The sequence below is a fragment of the Dasypus novemcinctus genome, chromosome 27 (genome assembly GCF_030445035.2).
Source record: "Dasypus novemcinctus isolate mDasNov1 chromosome 27, mDasNov1.1.hap2, whole genome shotgun sequence".
In the NCBI taxonomy this organism is placed as follows: domain Eukaryota; kingdom Metazoa; phylum Chordata; class Mammalia; order Cingulata; family Dasypodidae; genus Dasypus; species Dasypus novemcinctus.
Window position 1 is genome coordinate 25,401,410 of NC_080699.1, and position 20,912 is coordinate 25,422,321.

General features: G+C 39.5%; 1 protein-coding gene across 2 annotated transcripts in view; it reads left to right on the forward strand.

Annotated features, from left to right (window-relative positions):
- CBL (Cbl proto-oncogene) overlaps positions 1-20,912 on the forward strand; it is a 99,734-nt gene that overhangs the window by 70,036 nt on the left and 8,786 nt on the right. For both annotated transcript variants that reach the window (XM_058289228.1, XM_058289229.2), the window contains 6 exons: positions 8,000-8,131; positions 8,216-8,593; positions 9,991-10,088; positions 18,941-19,081; positions 19,406-19,503; positions 20,367-20,546. In XM_058289228.1, coding sequence (XP_058145211.1) covers positions 8,000-8,131; positions 8,216-8,593; positions 9,991-10,088; positions 18,941-19,081; positions 19,406-19,503; positions 20,367-20,546 — 1,027 coding nt within the window. The remainder of the gene's footprint in view (positions 1-7,999; positions 8,132-8,215; positions 8,594-9,990; positions 10,089-18,940; positions 19,082-19,405; positions 19,504-20,366; positions 20,547-20,912) is intronic.

The following is a 20,912-nucleotide window of genomic DNA, read 5'->3' on the forward strand; positions in this document are numbered from 1 at the left end:
TTCTCTCTGTCCCTAGTGCTACTGCCTTATTTCAGGCTCTCATCATTTATTCTCCCTGCAAATGATGCAGGGATTGATTTACAGCACAAATATGCCTACCTCTTTCCTTTGCCCTCTTTCCTTTGGAATTGCTTTACCAGGGGGGTGGGTGCCACAGTGCTCCCTCCCATTGCCTCACACTCTTGATGGCTTCTCATTACTTAATAGATTGTCTATTTTCCTTTCTAGGCTCTTTGTCTTGATACTCTTCTCCACTTTGTGTTTTATGCTCCAGCAAGGCTAAACTGTTTAGAATTCCCCTCTGCTTTGTTTGAGTAGTTTCTATGTTAATTTAGCTCAGTCTTCATCTCCTAAGAAATTTTGCCTGACTGCATCTTACCTTCCCCACTCCCGACTCATATGTGTTACTATACACATATAATCTAGGTTTTGCCAGGTATTTCTGGGACCCTGTGAAAATGTCTGTTGTAGAACTTATTACCCTGTAATATTTTCTGAAAAAATATTTCTCATTATAAGTTCTTGGAATGCAAGATCCGATGTCATGTTTGTAATTAACAACTCAAAGTTGAGCACATAATAATTACTTTCAGCAATTGACTGGAATTGAAAGCACTTCAAAACAGTTTTATGAATGTATGGGTGCTAGATCACTAATGGATAGTTGAGGAAATCTTGACTATTTGAGTGGCATATTCTTGTGTTTTTGTTTTTTAAAGATTTATTTATCCCCTCCCCCCTTTGTTCCTTTCTTTTGCTGTCTCTTCTCTGTGTCCATTTTGCTGCACATTTTTTCTGTATCTGTTTGTCTCCCTTTGTTGTGTCATCTTGCTGCACCAGCTCTCTGTGGCACATGAGCCATCAGCTCTCCTTGGTGCACAGGCTGGCTTGCCTTCACAAAGAGGCCCTGGGACACGAACTCAGGGCCTCCCTTGTGGTAGATGGGAGCCCAACTGATTGAGCCGCTTCCTTTGTATTTTTTTTTGACACTGATAAGTCTTGGCCCCTCATAACAGGTTCTTTAGTTCCATTTTAAGAGATTTGTTTGACCCCCTAAAGCAATTTTATAGTAAATTAGAATTTTATAATCTTGTATAGATTACTATCTGTTCATTCCTTAGAATTTACTGGTAACTCCTGGAATATTAGGGAGGCTGAACCATTACTTTATCAACAGAGATAAATAAGTGATCACTTTAGTTTGTATGTATTTTTAAAAATTAAAGTACCTTTTTTTATTCCTTCATGAAATTTTAAAGATGGGCGATACTCATTGTGGAGAAATAGGCACTCACATTCAGTGAATGTGAGAAACAGCCACCCACATTCAGAAACTTGTAGAGGAAATTTCTTCAGCATGTTAAAGGGCATATATGAAAAACCCACAGCTAACAGCATATTCAATGGCTAAAGACTGAAAGCTTTCCCCCTAAGATCATGAACAAGATAAGGATGCCTGTTTTTACCACGAGTATTCAACATTGTAATGGGAATTCTGGCCAGACCAGTTAGGCAAGAAAAATAAATGAAGGGCATCTAAATGGGAAAGGAAGAAGTAAAGCTATCTATAATCACAGGTGATATGGTTCTATATATAGAAAATCACAATGAATCTATAATAAATCTACTACAGCGGAAAAATGAATTCTGCAAAATGGTGATCAACACATAAAAATCAGTGGTGCTTCTATATACCAGCATTGAAGAAAGGAAATCAAGCATTGAAAAGGAAATCAAGAAAATAATCCCATTTTCAATAGCACCTAAAAGAATAAAATATTAGGAATAAATTTAATCAAAGTTGTAAAGGACTTGTACATGGAAAACTAAATATCATTGCTGAAAGAAATTAAAGACCTAAATAAATGGAAAGATATCCCATGTTCATGAATTGGAAGACTTAATATATTAAGATCTTAATACTATCCAAAGCAATTTACAGACTCTGCAATTCAGATCAAAATTCCAACAGCCTTCTTTGGAGGAATGGAAAAGTCTGCCATCAAATTCATATGGAATGTTTTTTAAGGATTTATTTATTTATTTATTTCCACACACACACACACACACACACACACACACACACACACACACACCCCGCCATGGCTTGTTCCTTTCTTTTGCTGTCTCTTCTTTGTGTCCATTTTGCTGCACGTTTTTCCTGTATTTGTTTGTCTCCCTTTGTTGTGTCATCTTGCTGGTCCTTGATGGAGGACCCTGAGTAGTCAAAACCATCTGGAAAGCATGTTCTTTAATCCATTCTAGTAGGTGTAAACCCATTGTAAGTAGGACATTTTGATGAGGTTACTTCAGTTAAGATGTGTCCCACCTCAATCAGGATAGGTCTTAATTCTGTTACTGGAGTCCTTTATTAGAGAATGAAATTCAGAAAGTGAGAAAGCCACAGGAAGCAGGAAGCTGAAATGGAGCCCAGAAGAGAAGGAAGAGACCAGGGGACACTGCCATGTGACAGAGGACCCAAGTATCACTGACAGCCAGTCCCAGCACTCCAGTCTTCAGGGAGAGAGCATCACCTTGATAAAGCCTTGATTTGGACATTTTCCCAGCCTCAAAACTGAGCGAATAAACTCCCATTGTTTAAGCCAAACCATTTCGTGGTATTTGCTTGAACAACCTAGGAAAGAAACCAAATCAGTCATCCTGAAAAAGAAGAACAAAATAGGAGGACTCACACATCCTGATTTCATAACTTTTTACAAAGCTACAGTAATCAAAACACTGTGGTACTAGCACAAGGACAAACATATAGACCAATGGAATAGAATTGAGAGTTCATAGATAAACCTACACATCTGTGGCCAATTGATTTTTTTTTTTTAAGATTTATTCATTTTACTTTTATTTATCCCTGCCCCCCCTTGTTGTTTGCGCTCACTGTCTGCTCTCAGCTCTCCATGATGGCATGGGCCAGCTTGCTTTCAGGAGGCCCTGGGAACTGAACCCAGGGTTTCCCTATATGGTAGACAGGAGCCCAGTTGCTTGAGCCGCATCGCCTTCCCCTGGCCAACTGATTTTTGATAAAGGTACCAGGTCCATTCAGTGGGAAAGAAGAGTCTCCTCAACAAATGGGTGCTGCAAAAACTGGATATCCACATGCAAAAGAATGATGGTAGACCCCTACCTCACATCAAGTAAAAAAATTAACTCAAAATTGGATCAACAATCCAGATATAAGACCTAAACCTATAAAACTCTTAGAGGAAAATAAAGGGAAATATCTGCAGGACCTTAGACATTGGATTCTTGGACATTACACCAAAGCACAAGCAACACAAGAAAAAAATGGATAAATTGGACTTTGTCACATTAAATCTTTGGTGGCTCAAAAGGCATTATCAAAAAAAGTGAAAAGACAACCTATAGAATGGGAGAGAATATTTGGAAACCATATATCTGATAAGGGTTTAATATCCAGAATATATAAGAACTTTTGCAACTCAACATCAAAAAGACAAACAACCCTATTAAAAAATGGGCCAAAGACATGGATAGACATTTCTCCAAAGACTTACAAATGGCCAGTGAGCAGTGGAAAGACGCTCAACATCATTAGCCATTAGGGAAATGTAAATCAAAATCTCAGTGAAATACTACTTCATACCCACCCACTAGAATTGCTAATATTAAAATATGGGGAAAAAAGTGTTGAAGAGGATATGGAGAAATAGGAGCTTTTGTACATTGTTGGTGAGAATGTAAAATAGTACATCTGCTGTGGAAAAGAATTTGGCCAAATTCCTCAAAAAGTTAAATTTAGCACTACCCTGTGACCTGGCAGTTGCACTTCTATTTCATATACCCAGCAGAACCGAAAGCAGGGTCTCGAACAGATATTTCTACACCAATTATTCACAGTAGTCAAAAGGTAGAAACAACCCACATGTTCATTAACAGATGAATGGATAAACAAAATGTGGTATATGCATACAATGGAATAGTATTCAGCAATAAAAAGGAATGAAGTTCTGACACATACTACAATATGCATGAACCGTAAAGACGTTGAGTGAAATAAAGGCAATAAGGTATGGTTTTGCTTATGTGTAATAACTATGGTATGAAAATTCAGAGAGACAGAAGGTAGATTACAGGCTACCTGGGAGAGGAAGAATGGGAAGTTAGTGCTTAATGGGTTCAGAGTTTTTGTTTGGAGTGATGGAAAAGTTTTAGTAATGAATAGTGGTGATGGTAGCACTATATTGTGAATGTTATTTTATGCCTTCCAATGGTATACTTGAAGATGGTTAAAATGGGAAATGTTATGTTGCATATATCTTTTTTTTTTTTTAAAGATACATAGATCACACAGAATGTTACAGTAAAAAATATTAGGTTCCCAAATACCCCACTCCCCATACCCTCCTCTCCTCCCACATTGGCAACTTCTTTCATTAGTGTGGTACATTCATTGTATTTGATGAATACATTTTGGAGCATTGCTATAGAGCATGGATTATATTTTATGTTGTAATTTACACTCTCTCCCAGTCCATTCAGTGGGTTATGGCAGGATATACAATGTTCTCCATCTGTCCCTGAAATATCATTCTGGACGATCCCAAGTCCCAAAAATGCCCCAATATCGCACCTTTTTTTCCCTCTCACTGCCCCCAACAACTTCCATGGCCACTGTCCCCACATCAGTGATAAAATTTTTTCCATTACTAGAGTCATACTACTTCCACAGCAGTATCCTGCTGATGCATATATCTTAGCATATTTTTTTTTAAAAGAAGCAACCTGTAGAGTAGTAGTAGAATATGATCTCCTTTCTGTAAAAGAAATGTTAACTGTAAATAATTTTTAACAGATGCATAGAGGAAAAAATTGGATCATTACATACCAATTTACTCACTTTTGTTTCTGAGGATATAAGGTTAGAGAACTTTAATTTTATAAGTCAAACGTTTGTGGAATATTTGAAAAAAATTTTTTACAGTTAGTACATATTAATTTTGTAAGGTAAGTAAGTGCTATGTAAGTAGCTTTGGTTGAATGCTATATAGAACAAGAATTCTTAAAAGGGGAGCAGTTGTAGCTCCAATGGTTGAGCGCCTGCTTCCCATGTACAAGGTCCCAGGTTTGATCCCTGGGACTTCCTAAAAACAAAACAACAACAACAACAACAAAAAACCCAACTCTCATTGGGAAGCAGATGTAGCTCAGTGGTTGAGTGTCTGCTTCCCGTGTAAGAGGTCCTGGGTTCTACCCGGTACCTCCTAAAATAAAAGAAATTTTAAGACAGGGCCTCCAAAAAGCTAGTAATTTTATTTGGGAAGAATATATATGCAAGAGAAACACTATTCAACACAAGGGCAGAAAAGCCATGTGTAGGGAAATTATAAACTCTGTTTCACCAGGGAGCATATATTCCAAAGTATGGCCCACTGACAGGATGCTGAATTCCTGGGATTGTCTGCCCTGCCTATAGTGTGTAGATGTCTTGAGAGCCTTCAGGAGCCCTCTGCTCATGGCACTGTTTACTGTGGCAGTCAATGAGATCCTGCTGAGCCATACATAATAGTAACCTCTGGAATGACCTTCTGACTTACTTTGAAATCTCTTAGCCATTAAAACTCATTGTATTTAATATTTCCCCCTTTTGGTCAAGGTCTTTTTCCAAATGCATTGCTAGTTGGTGCTTGGTAATAATCCCTGGTTATAATCCCTCCATACCAGGGAGGCTTATTGCTGGGAGTCATGTCCCATGGTGGGGGCACTGGGGTAGTATGTTTATATGCTGAAGTTAACTTAGAGAGAGGCCACATTTGACCCACAAGGAGGCTTTCAGAAGGTAAATCTTAGGCAATATTTAATACTAGGCTAAGTTTCAATTTTGTAAGAACAAGGTCCATAAATACAACCATCAGTATCAGGGGCCTGGCATAGTGGTCTGTCCTCCTGCATTAGGCACTACCAATGTACTTGGGGGTTTCTTGCCACTCTATTAAGAGAATGTAGCAGGACTTCCCAGGATAGAAATTCAATATTCTTTTGGTTATTGTGTGGATCTCTACCCACTGAGACAATGACCCATGACCATTTGAACATATCCATATGCCAAAGAAGTATGCCCCAGGTACACCTCCCCCCACAAATCCCCGACACCCTGTACCAGTGACCCTCTCCTGCCACAGTTGTGACCTTCTGCTATTGTTTTGGGTTTCTTTTCCTTCATTGGACTGGGTATTCAATGAACCTTTTCAGTATGGATGTTTATTGTCCTCATGTCTTGGAGATGTTCTTATATTATTTCTTTGATAATTTCTTCTCGATTTATGTCTTTCTCTTTTTTTTGAACTCTGCTAAGTGTTGGAATAAAAAGGCATAAATAAGCAAAGTAAGGGGGCCATGCAGGAATCATTTATGATGTTGAGCTGTGAACCAAGGATATGATTAGCTCAGCCTTTTGTACTTTAGAAATGAAAAGGGAGCAGGATCAAAATAGGCATGGAGGGTCTTCCAGTTTGGGGAAGCAACTTAAACAAAGGCATGGAGGTAGGAATAATCATAGCATATGCAGGAAACACAGAGAAAGATGAACCTACCTAGAAAAACAAATGTACCTGGTAAAGTGTTGTGGGAAATGCTCTTGGGTGGGGAGACCAGATTAGAGATTCCTGTGAAAGCCATGCAGGAGAGCGAGATTTGACAACATGAGAATTGAGGAGTTACTGATGATTTTTGAACTGGTGAGTGTTTTAGGATGGTGAGGTGGTAATGGTGAGCAAAAGGATTTGGTGAGAGAAGAATTAGAAGTTGGAAGAATCACTTGAAGGTTATTTTTAATAAATTAGATTTGAAAGTATAAGTAGAATGAAAAAGAATGTATAGATATGAGATCTTTTAAGGAAAAATCATTAGGATGTATAGTATATGACTAGCTAGATATTGGCGACTAATAGCCTTTGACTTTCTTAATCTTTGAGGTGTTGAGTTGTTCATACTGCATTGTCAGCTGATGTGGAGCCCATTTTCTAAGAACGAGTAAAGGAAGTAGCTAAGGATGATGAGAACTTTCTTTTCCCTAATTCACCACCCAGCACTAATGACAGGACTAAATACAGGGATGGTTGCTTTTGCTGTCATCTTTTATATGTGCTTGTAATGTACATTTGCCTATGTTCCATCAGTGTTGCTTCCTATCGGGGAATGCTAATGCAAAATATAATAGCATTTTGTATGAGTTACTGTATATATCTTGACAGCATATTTCAACAACCTTGTCAGCTGTTCATCACATATGTAGAGTAACGGAAAGGTTGTTAAGTGTATTGTTCTATTTTGGCACCTCATTTTTTAGAAAGCAAATTGACAAAAATATTAATCCCTTTTAACTGAATTGAAAATATTTCTTTGGAAGGACTCAGGATATTTTTAGTGATATTGTTTGTGATTTTTCCCTCAGATATGATTTTTGTCTTTTTATCATAATAACCAACAGGGAATTTATCATTTTTTATCTCTTTCCGCATGCTCCTGCTTATTATTTTCTTAATCTCTCCCCCATTAGTTTCCCAGCTGATTTGTTGCCAGGTTAATGTGTGAGCCTTTCTTTTTATATGGGTTCCTGTTTTTAATCTTGAAAAGATTGTTTTCTTTCTCAAAAAATGAGAAGGTGGAAATTTGTACTTTTTTAAAAATTGTAAGCTAGGAAGCTTTTTGTAGCATGGCAGTAATTGGAGGAGGAAATCTTAAGGCCATTTCTAAATACAATTGCCCACAGTTTGCCATCTGTTGGGTATTTCTGTGAGAGAGTGCCCTCTTATGGTAACAAAAAATAATTCAGGAAGTGCTAGAATCTCTGGAGGTTTCTGAGTTTTTAAGAGGGGTTTGTGTGCCCCCAGGCCTAAGAATGGTCCATTGGTGGTTGTATTAAATGTTCATAAAGTACTTGCCACTTGCAGTTTTAGGAGGAGTTGAAAGATGACACTCACCCAAACAAGAATAACCTACTAGGAAATTTTATTTGTCCTAGGTGGAACGGCCCCCTTCTCCATTCTCTATGGCCCCACAAGCTTCCCTTCCCCCAGTGCCACCACGACTTGATCTTCTGCAACAGAGAGTATCTATTCCTTCAAATGCTTCTGGTTCTGGGACTGCTTCTAAGGTAAAACGTTAGTCATTTCTGCAGTTTCCTAATTCTTTGTTGTAGATTGGTGGGTTTTGATTTGTTTCTGTCATGCTTCCACAGGCTGCTTCTGGCTCTCTTCATAAAGACAAACCATTACCAATACCTCCAACACTTCGAGATCTCCCACCACCACCCCCTCCAGACCGGCCGTACTGTGTTGGAGCAGAAACTCGGCCTCAGAGACGCCCCCTGCCTTGTACACCAAGCGATTGTCCATCCAGGGACAAGCTGCCCCCTGTGCCCTCCAGTCGCCTTGGGGAATCTTGGCTGCCCCGACCAATCCCCAAAGTACCAGTAGTTGCCTCAAGCCCTAGTGACCACTGGACAGGAAGAGAATTAACCAACCGGCACTCACTTCCATTTTCATTGCCCTCACAATTGGAACCCAGAACAGATGTGCCTAGGCTCGGAGGTACATTCAGTCTGGATACCTCCATGGTGAGTCCTAATTTTAAAATTATTTAGTCTGCTAACAAATATTTGTGGGTGGCATTTAGTGGGCCACGGTTTTGGGATAGATTTTGTACAGGATTCAGAGACAATGTAACTTAATCCCCACACTCAAGAAGTGTGTATGTACATAGAGAAGATAAGGCATGTTTGTAAATATTGCAACAAATGACCTTTATATACAAATAAATAAATGCCCTGGATAGCATAAATAACAGATTCTTAAATTTTAGAGGGGTCAGCAGACTTGGCCCGGTAGTTAAGGCGTTCGTCTACCACATGGGAGGTCCTCGGTTCAAACTCCGGGCCTCCTTGACCCGCGTGGAGCTGGCCCATGTGCAGTGCTGATGCGCGCAAGGAGTGCCCTGCCATGCAGGGGTGTTCCCCGCGTAGGGGAGTCCCACGTGCAAGGAGTGCGCCCCGCAAGGAGTACGCCCCACAGGAGTGCACCCCACAAGGAGTGCGCCCTGTAAGGAGAGCTGCCCGGTGCAAAGAAAGTGCATCCTGCCTCGGAATGGTGCCGCACACATGGAGAGCTGACACAACAAAATGACTCAACAAAAAGAAACAAAAATTCCTGTGCTGCGGACAAAGAGGAAATACATGAATTTGCAGAGTCTGTTTGAGGAATAAGAAAGGGGTTTAGTAGAGTTGGTGCTGAATGGGCAAGAAGGAGAACAGGAATGGGCAGCCAGATTAGGTAGGTAGAGCTTTAGAGAATGTGAGCAATGACCTAGTAAGGTTGAAAAGCAGTCAGTGGATGAGGAAAAAAGAGGAGAAATTATCAAAAACCTTGAGGTTTTGAACCTGGCTAACTAGGAACATATTGGATTTGAGATGAAGCAGGATTTGAAAGAAGAATTGCCAGTAGGTAGTTGAAAATCTCTCAGAAAGAGGTGGAACCTGAAGGTTGAAATTGACAGAAGCTGTGATCCTTAAATGAATGGCCTGTTTCTTGGTTGTTGGGAAAGGCGGAGGTTAACTAACACTTAAGCAGCATCCACGTGGCAGGTAGTCTGAGGAATGAGAAGGGATTAGGTTTGACTTTCTGGTTGCATCAGTATAGAATGACCTTTTTGTGTTTGGATATAAATTTTTTAACCCAGAAATAATGTTTGTGTAGATAGCCAAATTACTCAAGTCTTTCTAGAATTAAAAAAAATCTTGGCTCTTTTTATATGTCTGTCTCCGTAACCCTTATATCTGAACCTTTAGAGCCTGAAAGCAGATGTCATAACCCCTGACATCTGCCCTGAGCATGGCATTGAAAGTGAGGTCTGTGTCTGTATTATTGTACTTGTTATTTTGAATAAGTTAAGATAAGTAAAGGAGAAGCATAGCTGTGGTGAGGAGGTTCTTTTTCAACACTTGGCTTTTCTTTCCAGAATGTGAATAGCAGCAACCCATTAGCAGGTCCAGAGTGTGAGCACCCCAAAATCAAACCTTCCTCATCTGCCAATGCCATTTATTCTCTTGCTTCCAGGTAAGTTCGCTAAAACAGTACTTCATCTGGTAGAACTGGTGCTTTTAAACAGCTTATTTATAGAATATTTAGAAAACCCAGAGGAACATAGAGAAGAAAATACAAGTTGATGTGCATTCGCACCATGTAGTAATAACTATGTTTTGTATTTTGGAATATTTCCTTCCATTGTTTTTTCAATGTCCATATACATAGATCATCACTCTTGCTGGGTGTCTTAGTTGCCACAGTTGTTATTGATATATGAGAAACCACAGACTGGTTGGCTTAAACAACAGGAATTTATTGGGTCCAGCATCAAGGTATCAGCCGGCTGTGCCTTCCCCAAAGCCTGTAGTGTGCTGGTGGTGGTCCCTGGCAGTCAATCTCTGCGTGTGGCAATCTGTCTCTTTCTATCTCTTCCTATGCCTTCTACCACTACTGTATCCAATTTCCTCTGCTTATAAGGTCACCAGTCATATGGGGCCAAGCCCCACCTTTATTTCAGTTTGGTCTTAGTGTCTTCAAAGAACCCATTTACAGATGGGTTCACATCCTCTGGCTTGGCTGGGTTAGGGCTTGAACATGTCCTTACGGGGGTGAGGGGGTTTGCATGATTCAGTCTACCATAGGGGGCTTCTTAATTTTATTTTATCAAAGAAGTAATTTTGATTTTGTTGATTTTTCTTTTTAATTTTTACTGGGTATCTGTTTTTTTTATTTCATTGATTTCTCTTCTTTTTTCTTCCAACTTTCTTTAGGTTTAATTTGCTATTTTTTTCTAACTTCATGAGATGGATGCTTTAGTTGCATTCCACAAACTTTGATGTCATGTTCATTATCAGTTCAGAATATATGCTCTTTTCTATTTGTGATTTCTTCTTTGATTCATGTGTTATTTTTGTATTGCTTGATTTTGAAATACTTGGAGATTTTCTAGTTATCCTTATGTTTTTGTTTTCTTTCACTGTGGTCAGAAATTATATGATTTAAATCCTTTGACATTTGTTGAGACTTTATTGATTAGTTTATAGTAAATTTCAATAATATGTGCCATATTCATTTTATAAGAATGTGTATTCTGCAGTTGTTGGGTGTAACATACTATATATGTCAGTGAAGTCAAGGTCATTGTGTTTAAATCTTATATCCCTCTATGGATCTTTTTTTTTTTTTTTAAGATTTTTTTCTCCCTACTCTACTTCCCCATCCCCATTGTCCGCTCCCTGTATCCATTCACTGTGCAGTCTTCTGTGTCTGCTTGTCTTTTCTTTAGGTGGCACTGGGAACTGATCCTGGGACCTTCCGGAGTGTGAGAAAAGTGCTCAGTCTCTTGCGCCACCTCAGCTCCCTGGTCTGCTGTGTCTCTAATTAGTCTCTCCTTTGTGTCTCTTTTTGTTCTGTCATCTTACTGCGTGGGCCAGCACTCTACTGGGGCCAGCACTCCGTGTGGGCCAACTCGCCTTCACCAGGAGGACACAGGAATCAAACCCTGGACCTCCCATATAGTAGATGGGAGCCCAGTCACTTGAGCCACATTCACTTCCTTCTATGGATCTTTTCATCGGTTACTGAGAGGAGTGTGTTAAATTTTCTGTTGGTTACTGTGAGGAGTGTGTTAAATTTTCCCTCTATAATTGAGGATTTCTCTTTTTTTCTTTTAGTTCTGTCCATTTGTGTTGTATATGTATTTAGCCTTTGTGATTAGGATACATAGAAATTTAGGGTTGGGAAGCAGACGTGGCTCAACTGATAGAGCATCCGCCTACCATATGGAGGGTCCAGGGTTTGATACCCAGGGCCTCTTGACCCATGTGGTAATCTAGCCCACGTGCAGTGCTCCTGCACGCAAGGAGTGCCGTGCCATGCAAGGGCGCCCCCGCATAGGGGTGCCACAAGTGCAAGGAGTTGTGCCCCAAGGAGAGCCACGCCGCATGAAAAAAAGTGCAACCCACCCAGGAGTGGTGCCACACATACACAGAGCTGACACAGCAAGATGACGCAACAAAAGAAAGACGCAGTTTCCTGGTGCCACCTGACAATGCAAGTGGATGCAGAAGAACACACAGCAAATGGGGGTAAAGGGGAGAGAAATAAATAAAATAAATTCTTTAAAAAAAAAAAGAAATTTAAGGTTATTGACACTAAATGGTATGAACTTTTTTTAAAAAGTCTATTACGGTAACATGTACAAGATATTTCCCATTTTAACCACTTTCAAGAATACAAGTCAGAGGTGTTAATTACATTTACAGTGTTGTGCTACCATCACTAACCATCCATTACCAAAATTTTTCCATCACCCAAACAGAAGGTAAGGGGTTTTTTTTGTGTGTGAAATGTCCCAGATACTCTCTAGTTCTGCTTCTTACCTACCTTAAGTCTCTTTTGTCTTACATTAATATGGCTTTGTCAGCTAATAGTTAATGTTTGCATATCTTTTTCTACCCTTTCATGCTCAACTTTTCCATGTCCTTCTAAAGGTATGTCTCTTGTAAGCAGCATAGACTTGTTTGTATTTTTCTTAAGTCCAGTTTGGTATTCTTTTGTTTTATAATAATTAGAGTGTTTGGTCCTACTCTTTTCCCCCATTTTCCCCATCTTTTCTTTGTTCATTTTTTCTCCTTTCTTGCTTTCTTTTGGATTAACGAAATAGTCATTATACCAGTTCATCCCTTTTGTTATTATTTTAATAGTTAACCTAGAGATTCCAACATGTATCCTTTTTTTTTTCTTAAAGATTTATTGGTTTATTCCCTGCGCCTCCCCCATTGTCTGCTCTCTGTGTCCACTCGCTGTATGTTCTTCTGTGTCTTCTTGTATTCTCATTAGGCAGCTCTGGGAACCAATCCTGGCACCTTCCAGAGTGGGGGAGAGGCAGTCATTCTCTTGTGCCACCTCAGCTCCCTGATCTGCTGCATCTCCTATTATCTCACCTTTGTGTCTCTTTTTGTTGCGTCATCTTGCTATGCCAGCTCTCTGCATGGGCCAGCACTCCTGTACATGGCAGCATTCCTGTGCAGGGCAGCACTTTGTGCAGGCCAGCACTCTGAGCAGGCCAGCACTCCACATGGGCCAGCTCACCACACTGGCCAGCTTGCCTTCACAAGGAGACCCTGGGCATTGAATCCTGGATCTCCTATATGGTGGACGGGAGCCCAATTGCTTGAACCACATTTGCTTACCCCAACGTGTATCCTTGACTTAGAATCTTTCTTAAGTCAGTGCCTCCTAACACTTTCTGGGCATTTAAATTTCCCACATATTTATCCTCTCTAGTGCTCCTCATTCCTTCCTGTTTTGCCATGCTTCCATCTGGAATCATTTTCCCTCTGCCCGAAGAACTTTTTTTCTAGTGTATATCCTGTTAGTGGATTTTCTCAATTTTTGTTTGACTATCATTTTTTTAAAAAGGATATTGCATTCTGAACTGGACTTATTTTAACACTTTTATTTAGCACTTGGAAAATATCATTCCACTGTCTTCTGATTTCCATTGTTTCTGTTGAGAAATAAGACTGAGAAATTAAGACTGAGAAGTCTTAATGCTGCTCCTTTGAAGGTAATGGCTCTTTTCTGGCTACTTGTAAGATCTCTTTGTCTTTGGTTTCTAGCAGTTTTAATTACATTCTTGGGTGATTTTCTTTGTTTTTATCCTTCTTAAGGTTTGTAGAGTTTATTGAATTTGTTACTTGATGTTTTTTATCAGTTTGAGAAAATTCTCAACTAGTATTTCTTAAACTAGTGAAGAAGGCAGTCTCTTTTTCTCCTCTTCTTGATTTTGTATTTTCCATTATTTTTTCTCTCTTTACTTCAATTTGAATAGTTTCTACTATATTCCAGTTCCATATTCTTCCCTTTTGCTGTTTTTAATCTGTCTTTAAATCCATCTATTGAATTCTTATTTTTAAACATTATGTTTTCAGGTTCTAGAATTTATTATGGTTTAGGTTCTAGTGTGATTTTTTTGCTTATTGAGTCCAGTTCTCTAACAGAATTCCCTATCCTCCCCCTCTCCCCTTCTTTATTGAACCATAAAATAGTTATTTTAAAGGCCCTATCTGATTACTCCAACTCTGTCTCTTCAGCGTGGCAAGATGGTCAAATATCTGCTCAGCTCTTTAGTTACTTTCTGCTTAGTTTCTCAGAATCTAGCCTGGTGCATACACAGTTTAGGAATTAGCAATACCTGTAGGGGAAATTGCAGGCAGAATTTCAGGTCCACTTCTCTGCCACTCCCTCCTCCAGGATTTTTAGCCTCTCGTATCTTAGTCATCATGGTACCCCAAATTCTCTCTCCCTAGCTCATTGAGACTACCTCATATCCCAAATTCAGAACACCTAAGGAAGGATTCACTTGAATGTATTTTCCTTCTTTCTGCAATCTTGGCCTCTTGAGTACTGACTGCCTGATTGCTCTCCATTGGCCTTATTTTATCCAGCTTTTTAGAGTTGTACTTTATAGGTAGAAGATTAAATGATACTTATTACTTGGCCATGGTTATAAGCATATGTAGGGTATATATGTTTCTAGATAAAAAATTTTTAATGAAATTGGGTTGTACCATTCCTCTGTTGTTGGACATTTATTTTATTTTAAAAGTTTTCACTATGATAAAGTTTCAGTGAACATCCTTGCACATAACCAGAGATGCAACCAAAGATAGAATAGATTTAGGAAGTACAATTACTGTGACACAAGGGTGTGAATGCTTTTAAGGTATATATTGCCAAAATGCTCTATGAGAGAGAGGTAATGGTTTTGTATTTTTATTAATATCAACAACAGAATTACAATTAAAATTATCCTGATTGTCCTTTTAATGACCATTTCCTCTTTATCAAAGTAAAACATGTTAATTAAAGAACACTTAGAAAACCCAGATGAGCAACACTAAAATAAAAGTTATCAATACTCCTGCTGTCTAGAGTCAGACAGTCGTTGCTAGCAGTTTGATTTATGTTCACTGCCCTTCTTAGGTGTATAAAATCATATTGCTTGTGCAGTTTTTCACTAGTAATATCTTGAACATCTTCCCATGTCATTACATAGTCTTCTACTACATTGATTTTTAAAAAATATTTATTTTATTTTATTTTTCCCACCCCCTTACAGCTTGCTTGCTGTCTCCTCTCTGTGTCCATTCGCTGTGCATTCTTTCTGTGTCTGTTTGTCTCCCTTTTGTTGTGTCATCTTGCGGTGTCTGCTTTCTGCAGCGTGTGGGCCGTCTGCTCTCTGTGGCGTGTGGGCCAACTTGCCTTCACAAGGAGGCCCTGGGACAAGAACCGAGGGCCTCCCATATGGTAGACAGGAGCCCAATCGATTGAGCCACAACTGCTTCCCAACTACTATATTGATTTTTCACATCATTTCAAATTATTGTAAACTGATTGTAAAGCATTGAAACTGATTTAAATGTAAAATAGATAAGAACAGACATTCTCCAATGAAAGCAGAAGTAGACCTCTGAGGCTCCTGCCTGGAACCTTTGAGACACTGAGGGACACGGTTTTATTGACTTTGGATATATTGCTGTATGTGTGTTCCAAAACTGTTTATTCAGGACATTATTTTTGGATATTTATGTTGTTGCCTATTTTTTCACTACTAAAAATAATGCTCTAGTGAATATTCTTGGTTGTTTCCTGAAGGGAAATTTTTAGAAATGGAATTTCTGAGTACAGAGTGTATTCATTTGGCTTAATACTTTCTTTGAATTGTACTCCAGAAAAGTTACACAAATTTTTTTTATACCAAAGTCTGTAGTTTACATTACAGTTTACACTTTTGACAGTACAGTTTTATGGGATTTGACAAAATGTGTAATGGCCTGTATCTATCATTGCAATATCACGCAGAACAATTCCAGTGCCCTAAAAATGCCCTATGTTCCACCTGCTCTTTTCTCTCCCTCCCCACAGAAACTCTGTCAACCACTATCTTTATATCAATGTTACAAGTTCTTCCTTGATAGTAAGTTTACTTTGGTCCATGGTTGCATTTCCCTCCTATGTTTGTTCATTCCTCAGTCTTGAGGATTTGGGGATGGTGATGCTTGCCCTGCTTCAGACTGAGAGGAGGGTTAGATCTGTTGAGGCAGATGGAAGGAACTGTTTTGCTTGCAGTTGTAGATACTCTTTTTTTGAGAGGGCATGGTGTGGATGGGGGTTGTCCATCATCATTTTGTTAGTTATCTTATTTCTTATTTCTACAGTTTTATAGGAAAGGATCCATTTCTTTACACCTTTACCAACACTTGGCATTTTTTCTTGAAAATTTTTAAACAAAGTTGAAAGTCTTTTACGTGGACACTAATATATTAACCACCTAGATAACTACTATTAACATTTTATTACACTTGTTTTATTACACGTTGGTTCATATCTAGTTATACTTCTACCCATTCATTAATCCATTGTAAATTTTTTTTTACATGGAGAGCAGGTGCTCAACCACTGAGCTACATCCACTCCACAGGGAGAGTTGTGTGGTTCTTTTTTTGGTATGTTTGTTTTGTTTTTAGGAGGTACTGGGAATCAAACCCAGGACCTAGTATATGGGAAGCAGATGCTCAACCACTTGAGCTACATTCGCTCCCCGACTATAATTTTTTTGATGCATTTCAAAAAGTAAATTACAGGCACCACTACATTTATGCCTCAAAATGTATATATGCATATCATTAAGTAAAGTTTCATACTTGTTTCAGTGTTTGCTTTTCAAACAAATCTATTTTTCTTAGAGAAGTTGTGAGCTTCCAGAACAATCATGCATGATGTGCAGAGTTCCCATACATCACCTCTCTACCAACACCTTGCATTGTTGTGGAGCATTTGTTACAGATTATAAAAAACATCATCAGCATGATGCCACTAACTATGGCCTATAACTTACATTTGGTAGTGTTTTCCCATACACCCCTTGTTTTAACACCATGTTGTAGTTCATGAGAGAACACTTTCATATTTGTATTGTTAACCGCAGTCCATCATCCACCATGATTCACTATGTTTATACAGTCCCATGCCTTGTCTGTCTGTACAAAGTGTACACTCAGTGGCTCTCACTTTCATCACAGAATTGTGGAGTCATAGCTATTCCGTAAAATTTTGAAGATTTTCCTTAGTCCAAAAGAAAAAGTCCCATACCCTCCCCCCATTATTGACCCTTAGCATCGATATAGTACCTTCTTTGACACTGATGCAAGAATATTACAACTGTAGTCCATAAGTTACATTAATTGTATTCTCCCATGCAACACCATGTTCTTGCCATGTTGTAATAGTGCCATATATTTGTTCTAGCTCATGAAAGTACATCCTTGTATTTGTAGTTTCAGTGTTCTTTTGATGTAAAATTTACAGACAATGAACTGTAGAAATCTTGTAGAAATTTGCTGAGTTTTAACAAATGTATACACATGGGTGATTTTTAAATTATAAAAATACGTAGACATAAAAAAATTTAAAGATTTTTGACACATAACAGTGGACTACCATGTTCTGTGTTAACTTTCTGTAGCATTTAAGTGTTTAATTTAATAACAAGGGTGTATTTATTGCTTTATAGACATTAGATAAACATAGACAAATAAATGCAATAAAAAGTAGGTGCTCCTGGGAAGTGGATGTGGCTCAAGTGACAGAGCTTCCGCCTACCATATCAGAGGACCTGGGTTCAATCCCTGGGGCCTCCTGGTGAAAAAGAAGAAGAGAAAGCATGTCCGTGTGGCAAGCCAGTACCCACGCAAGTGCCCACGTGGTGGGCCAGTGCCCTGCGCAAGTGAGTCATGCAGCAAGATGATGATGCATCAAAAAAAGAGAGACAAGGGGAGAGTCAGGGTAAAGCGCAGCAGAAACCAGGAACTGAGGTGGCGCAACTGACAAGGAACCTCTCTCCCCATCAGAGGTCTCCAGGATCCAATCCCGGTGCATCCTAGAGGAGAGAAGATGAGAAAAAAAGACAACACAGACAGCAAAAACAGCAGGGTGGGAGGAGGGGAAGGGATAGATAGATAGACAGACAGATAGAAAGAAAATAGATGCTCCTTGTAGAGTATTAAGAATATGCAAAAGTATAAAGGGGATGGGAGGAGAAACTTATAAATTTGCACTTCCAGAAGCAATTTTGTTTCCTGTTGGTGGTGTGTTGATGGGGTGGTATTTGGTTTTATCCCTCATACAATTGGTTGTTTTGGGTTTTTGTCTAGTTTCAGGATGTGGGGCAGCAGAAGAAGTCTTGTTTTCAAAAGCCTTTGGGTGACAGTATGTATGGGTATAACAGCAAGATTCTTAAGTGCGAGTCAGAAGATCTGGGATTAAGTCCCAGAATTGAAGCTAAATGCCAAGTCACTGTATCTTCTCTTTATTTCATATTTTTCACATATAAAATGAGGATAAAAAGTGTTTATACTTTGAGATAACCTGTGAGAAAGTTTTTGACATGCTATTTTTTTTTAAGTCATACAAATATTTTATATCTGGAATTTGGTATACATTACTAGCATATGTCAGAAAGCCCCCTGGTGTTTCTTGTTTCATACCTAGTGGGGGAAAAGCTAAACTAGGATTCTAGCTCTAGTACTGGGACTCTATAATGAAACTTAAAAGTTTGGGATTGGGACTAAATGGTGTCAAATACCTACCCCAGTGAGATACATCTCCAGCGTAATAACCGGTGCTGAAGCAGAGGTGACAGTTGGAATTAGTGTGCTTTATGGTAGTTACCTACCTTGAGCTGCATGGCACATATTTTGCTGTGTCAAATTTGACTTGTGGTCTGTTTTGAAGCCAGTTGTTTCATACTTGAAAGTTTTCTAGTTTGTTGATTCTTCAATTTTTTTTTCTTTTTTGTTTTTTTGTTCTTCTTCCAGACCTCTTCCCGTGCCAAAGCTGCCACCTGGGGAGCAGTGTGAAAATGAGGAGGACACGGAGTATATGACCCCCTCCTCTAGGCCTCTGGGACTTCAAAAGCCAGAACCGAAACGGCCTTTGGAATCAGCTCAGAGTTCTCGGTAGGTTCACAACACTCCTGATTTGGATCAAAAGCCTTTATATGAATAATTCATATGAATTATATGAATATGAATAATTGACATCACTCACCTGCTTGGCTTAACTGCCTGCACAGTATATTTTAGCCATAATTAAAGCAGAAAGATATATATAACCCCTAAAATTCACACTTAAGATACTTATTAATAATACTGGCAAAAGGAGAATGTGTTATTTTGCTAGAATTGGGGTCTAGAGTAGATGTAAATAGAGGAGTCTTACAGGTTTGCAGATAACAGAGTCTGGTTTCTGAAGATCATTATGCCACTTTCCTTCCTCTTCAGAGCATGTGATTGTGACCAGCAGATTGACAGCTGTACATATGAAGCAATGTATAATATTCAGTCCCAGACGTCATCTGTTGCAGAGAGCAGTACCTTTGGTAAGAAGCCGTTCTGCTACTTACTGGAGACTCATGTTACAGCTGCAATGGTGACAGCTCCCTTTTACTCCTTTTGCATTTTAGCATTAATGAAATTCTTTGGTGTGTTAGGTGGTGAATATTCAATTCCCACATTATCTAGCTTACCAGGTTGAAAGTTCACAGGGCCCTTTGGCTGGTCTTCTGAGGTGAAACGCAGGCAGAAATATTTAATGAGTGCTATTAAATGGCACTTGACGATTTGGTACCTCCCTCCCACATCAGAGGTCCCAGATTCAGCTCCCGGCACCTCCTAGAGAAACAAGGAAGATGAACAGACACAGCAAGTGTAGACAACAAGGGGGTGGGGAGCAATAAATAAAATCTTTTAAAAATTAAAATAAATGACATTTGAGGGGAGCCGATGTTGCTCAAGTGGTTGAGTGCCTGCCTCCCATGTACAAGGTCCCAGGTTTGATCCCCAGGTCCTCCTAAAAACAAATGAAAAAACCAACTCTCATTGGGGAGCGGGTGTGGCTCAGTGGTTGAGTGCCTGCTTCCCATGTACAAGGTCCTGGGTTCAGTCCCTTGTACCTCCTTAAAAAAAAATGGCACTTGATCTTTGGCTTCAGTCACTGTTTGCCCTGACAAGCGTAGCCCTTGACATGTTCAAGAGAGAGCACTGCAGCGTTGGTCCCAGTTTTCCTTTCCCTCTGTTACTTCTACCCTCAGGGCCTTGTGTGGTGTTTTGCCCAAAGTAGACATTAGTAATGGTTTGCTGACTGGCATAAATGAATTTACACATGCACGAATGAATGGATACTTCTATACTGAAATGTGTTCCCAGAAGAAATTGAGGAATAACTTCACAAACTTTTCTCTAGGTGAAGGGAATTTGGCTGCAGCTCATGCCAACACTGTTCCTGAGGAATCAGAAAATGAGGATGATGGATATGATGTCCCTAAGCCGCCTGTGCCAGTAGTGCTGGCCCGCCGAACTCTCTCAGATATCTCTAATGCCAGCTCATCCTTGGCCTGGTTGTCTCTGGATGGTGATCCCACAAGTGAGTGACAATGTCCCCAAGCTTACCTGGCGTTTGTTCTGATTTGCTGTGTGGCTCCTGGTTTATACTGAAACATAGATGCCCCCTAGTGGCAATGAGGCAGTAGAGGGAAGGAGTAGACTCAAATTTGTGTCTAAATGGGAGGAAAGCTGGTCTTAGTTCCCAAATTAGGAAGTTAAACTGTTGCCAGACTCATCAGGATTTTGCCCTACTTGGACTTAAGGTTGTTCCTTAAATTATGACTTGGGGTGGGCAGGATTTCCAGCTCTTCCGGATGTGCATTATTACCGTGGTAATTCAGCTTGATGGTTCAGAGCACACTTTCCAGACTTCTGGCCCCTAGCCCATTGGGAAGGAGGCATGCTG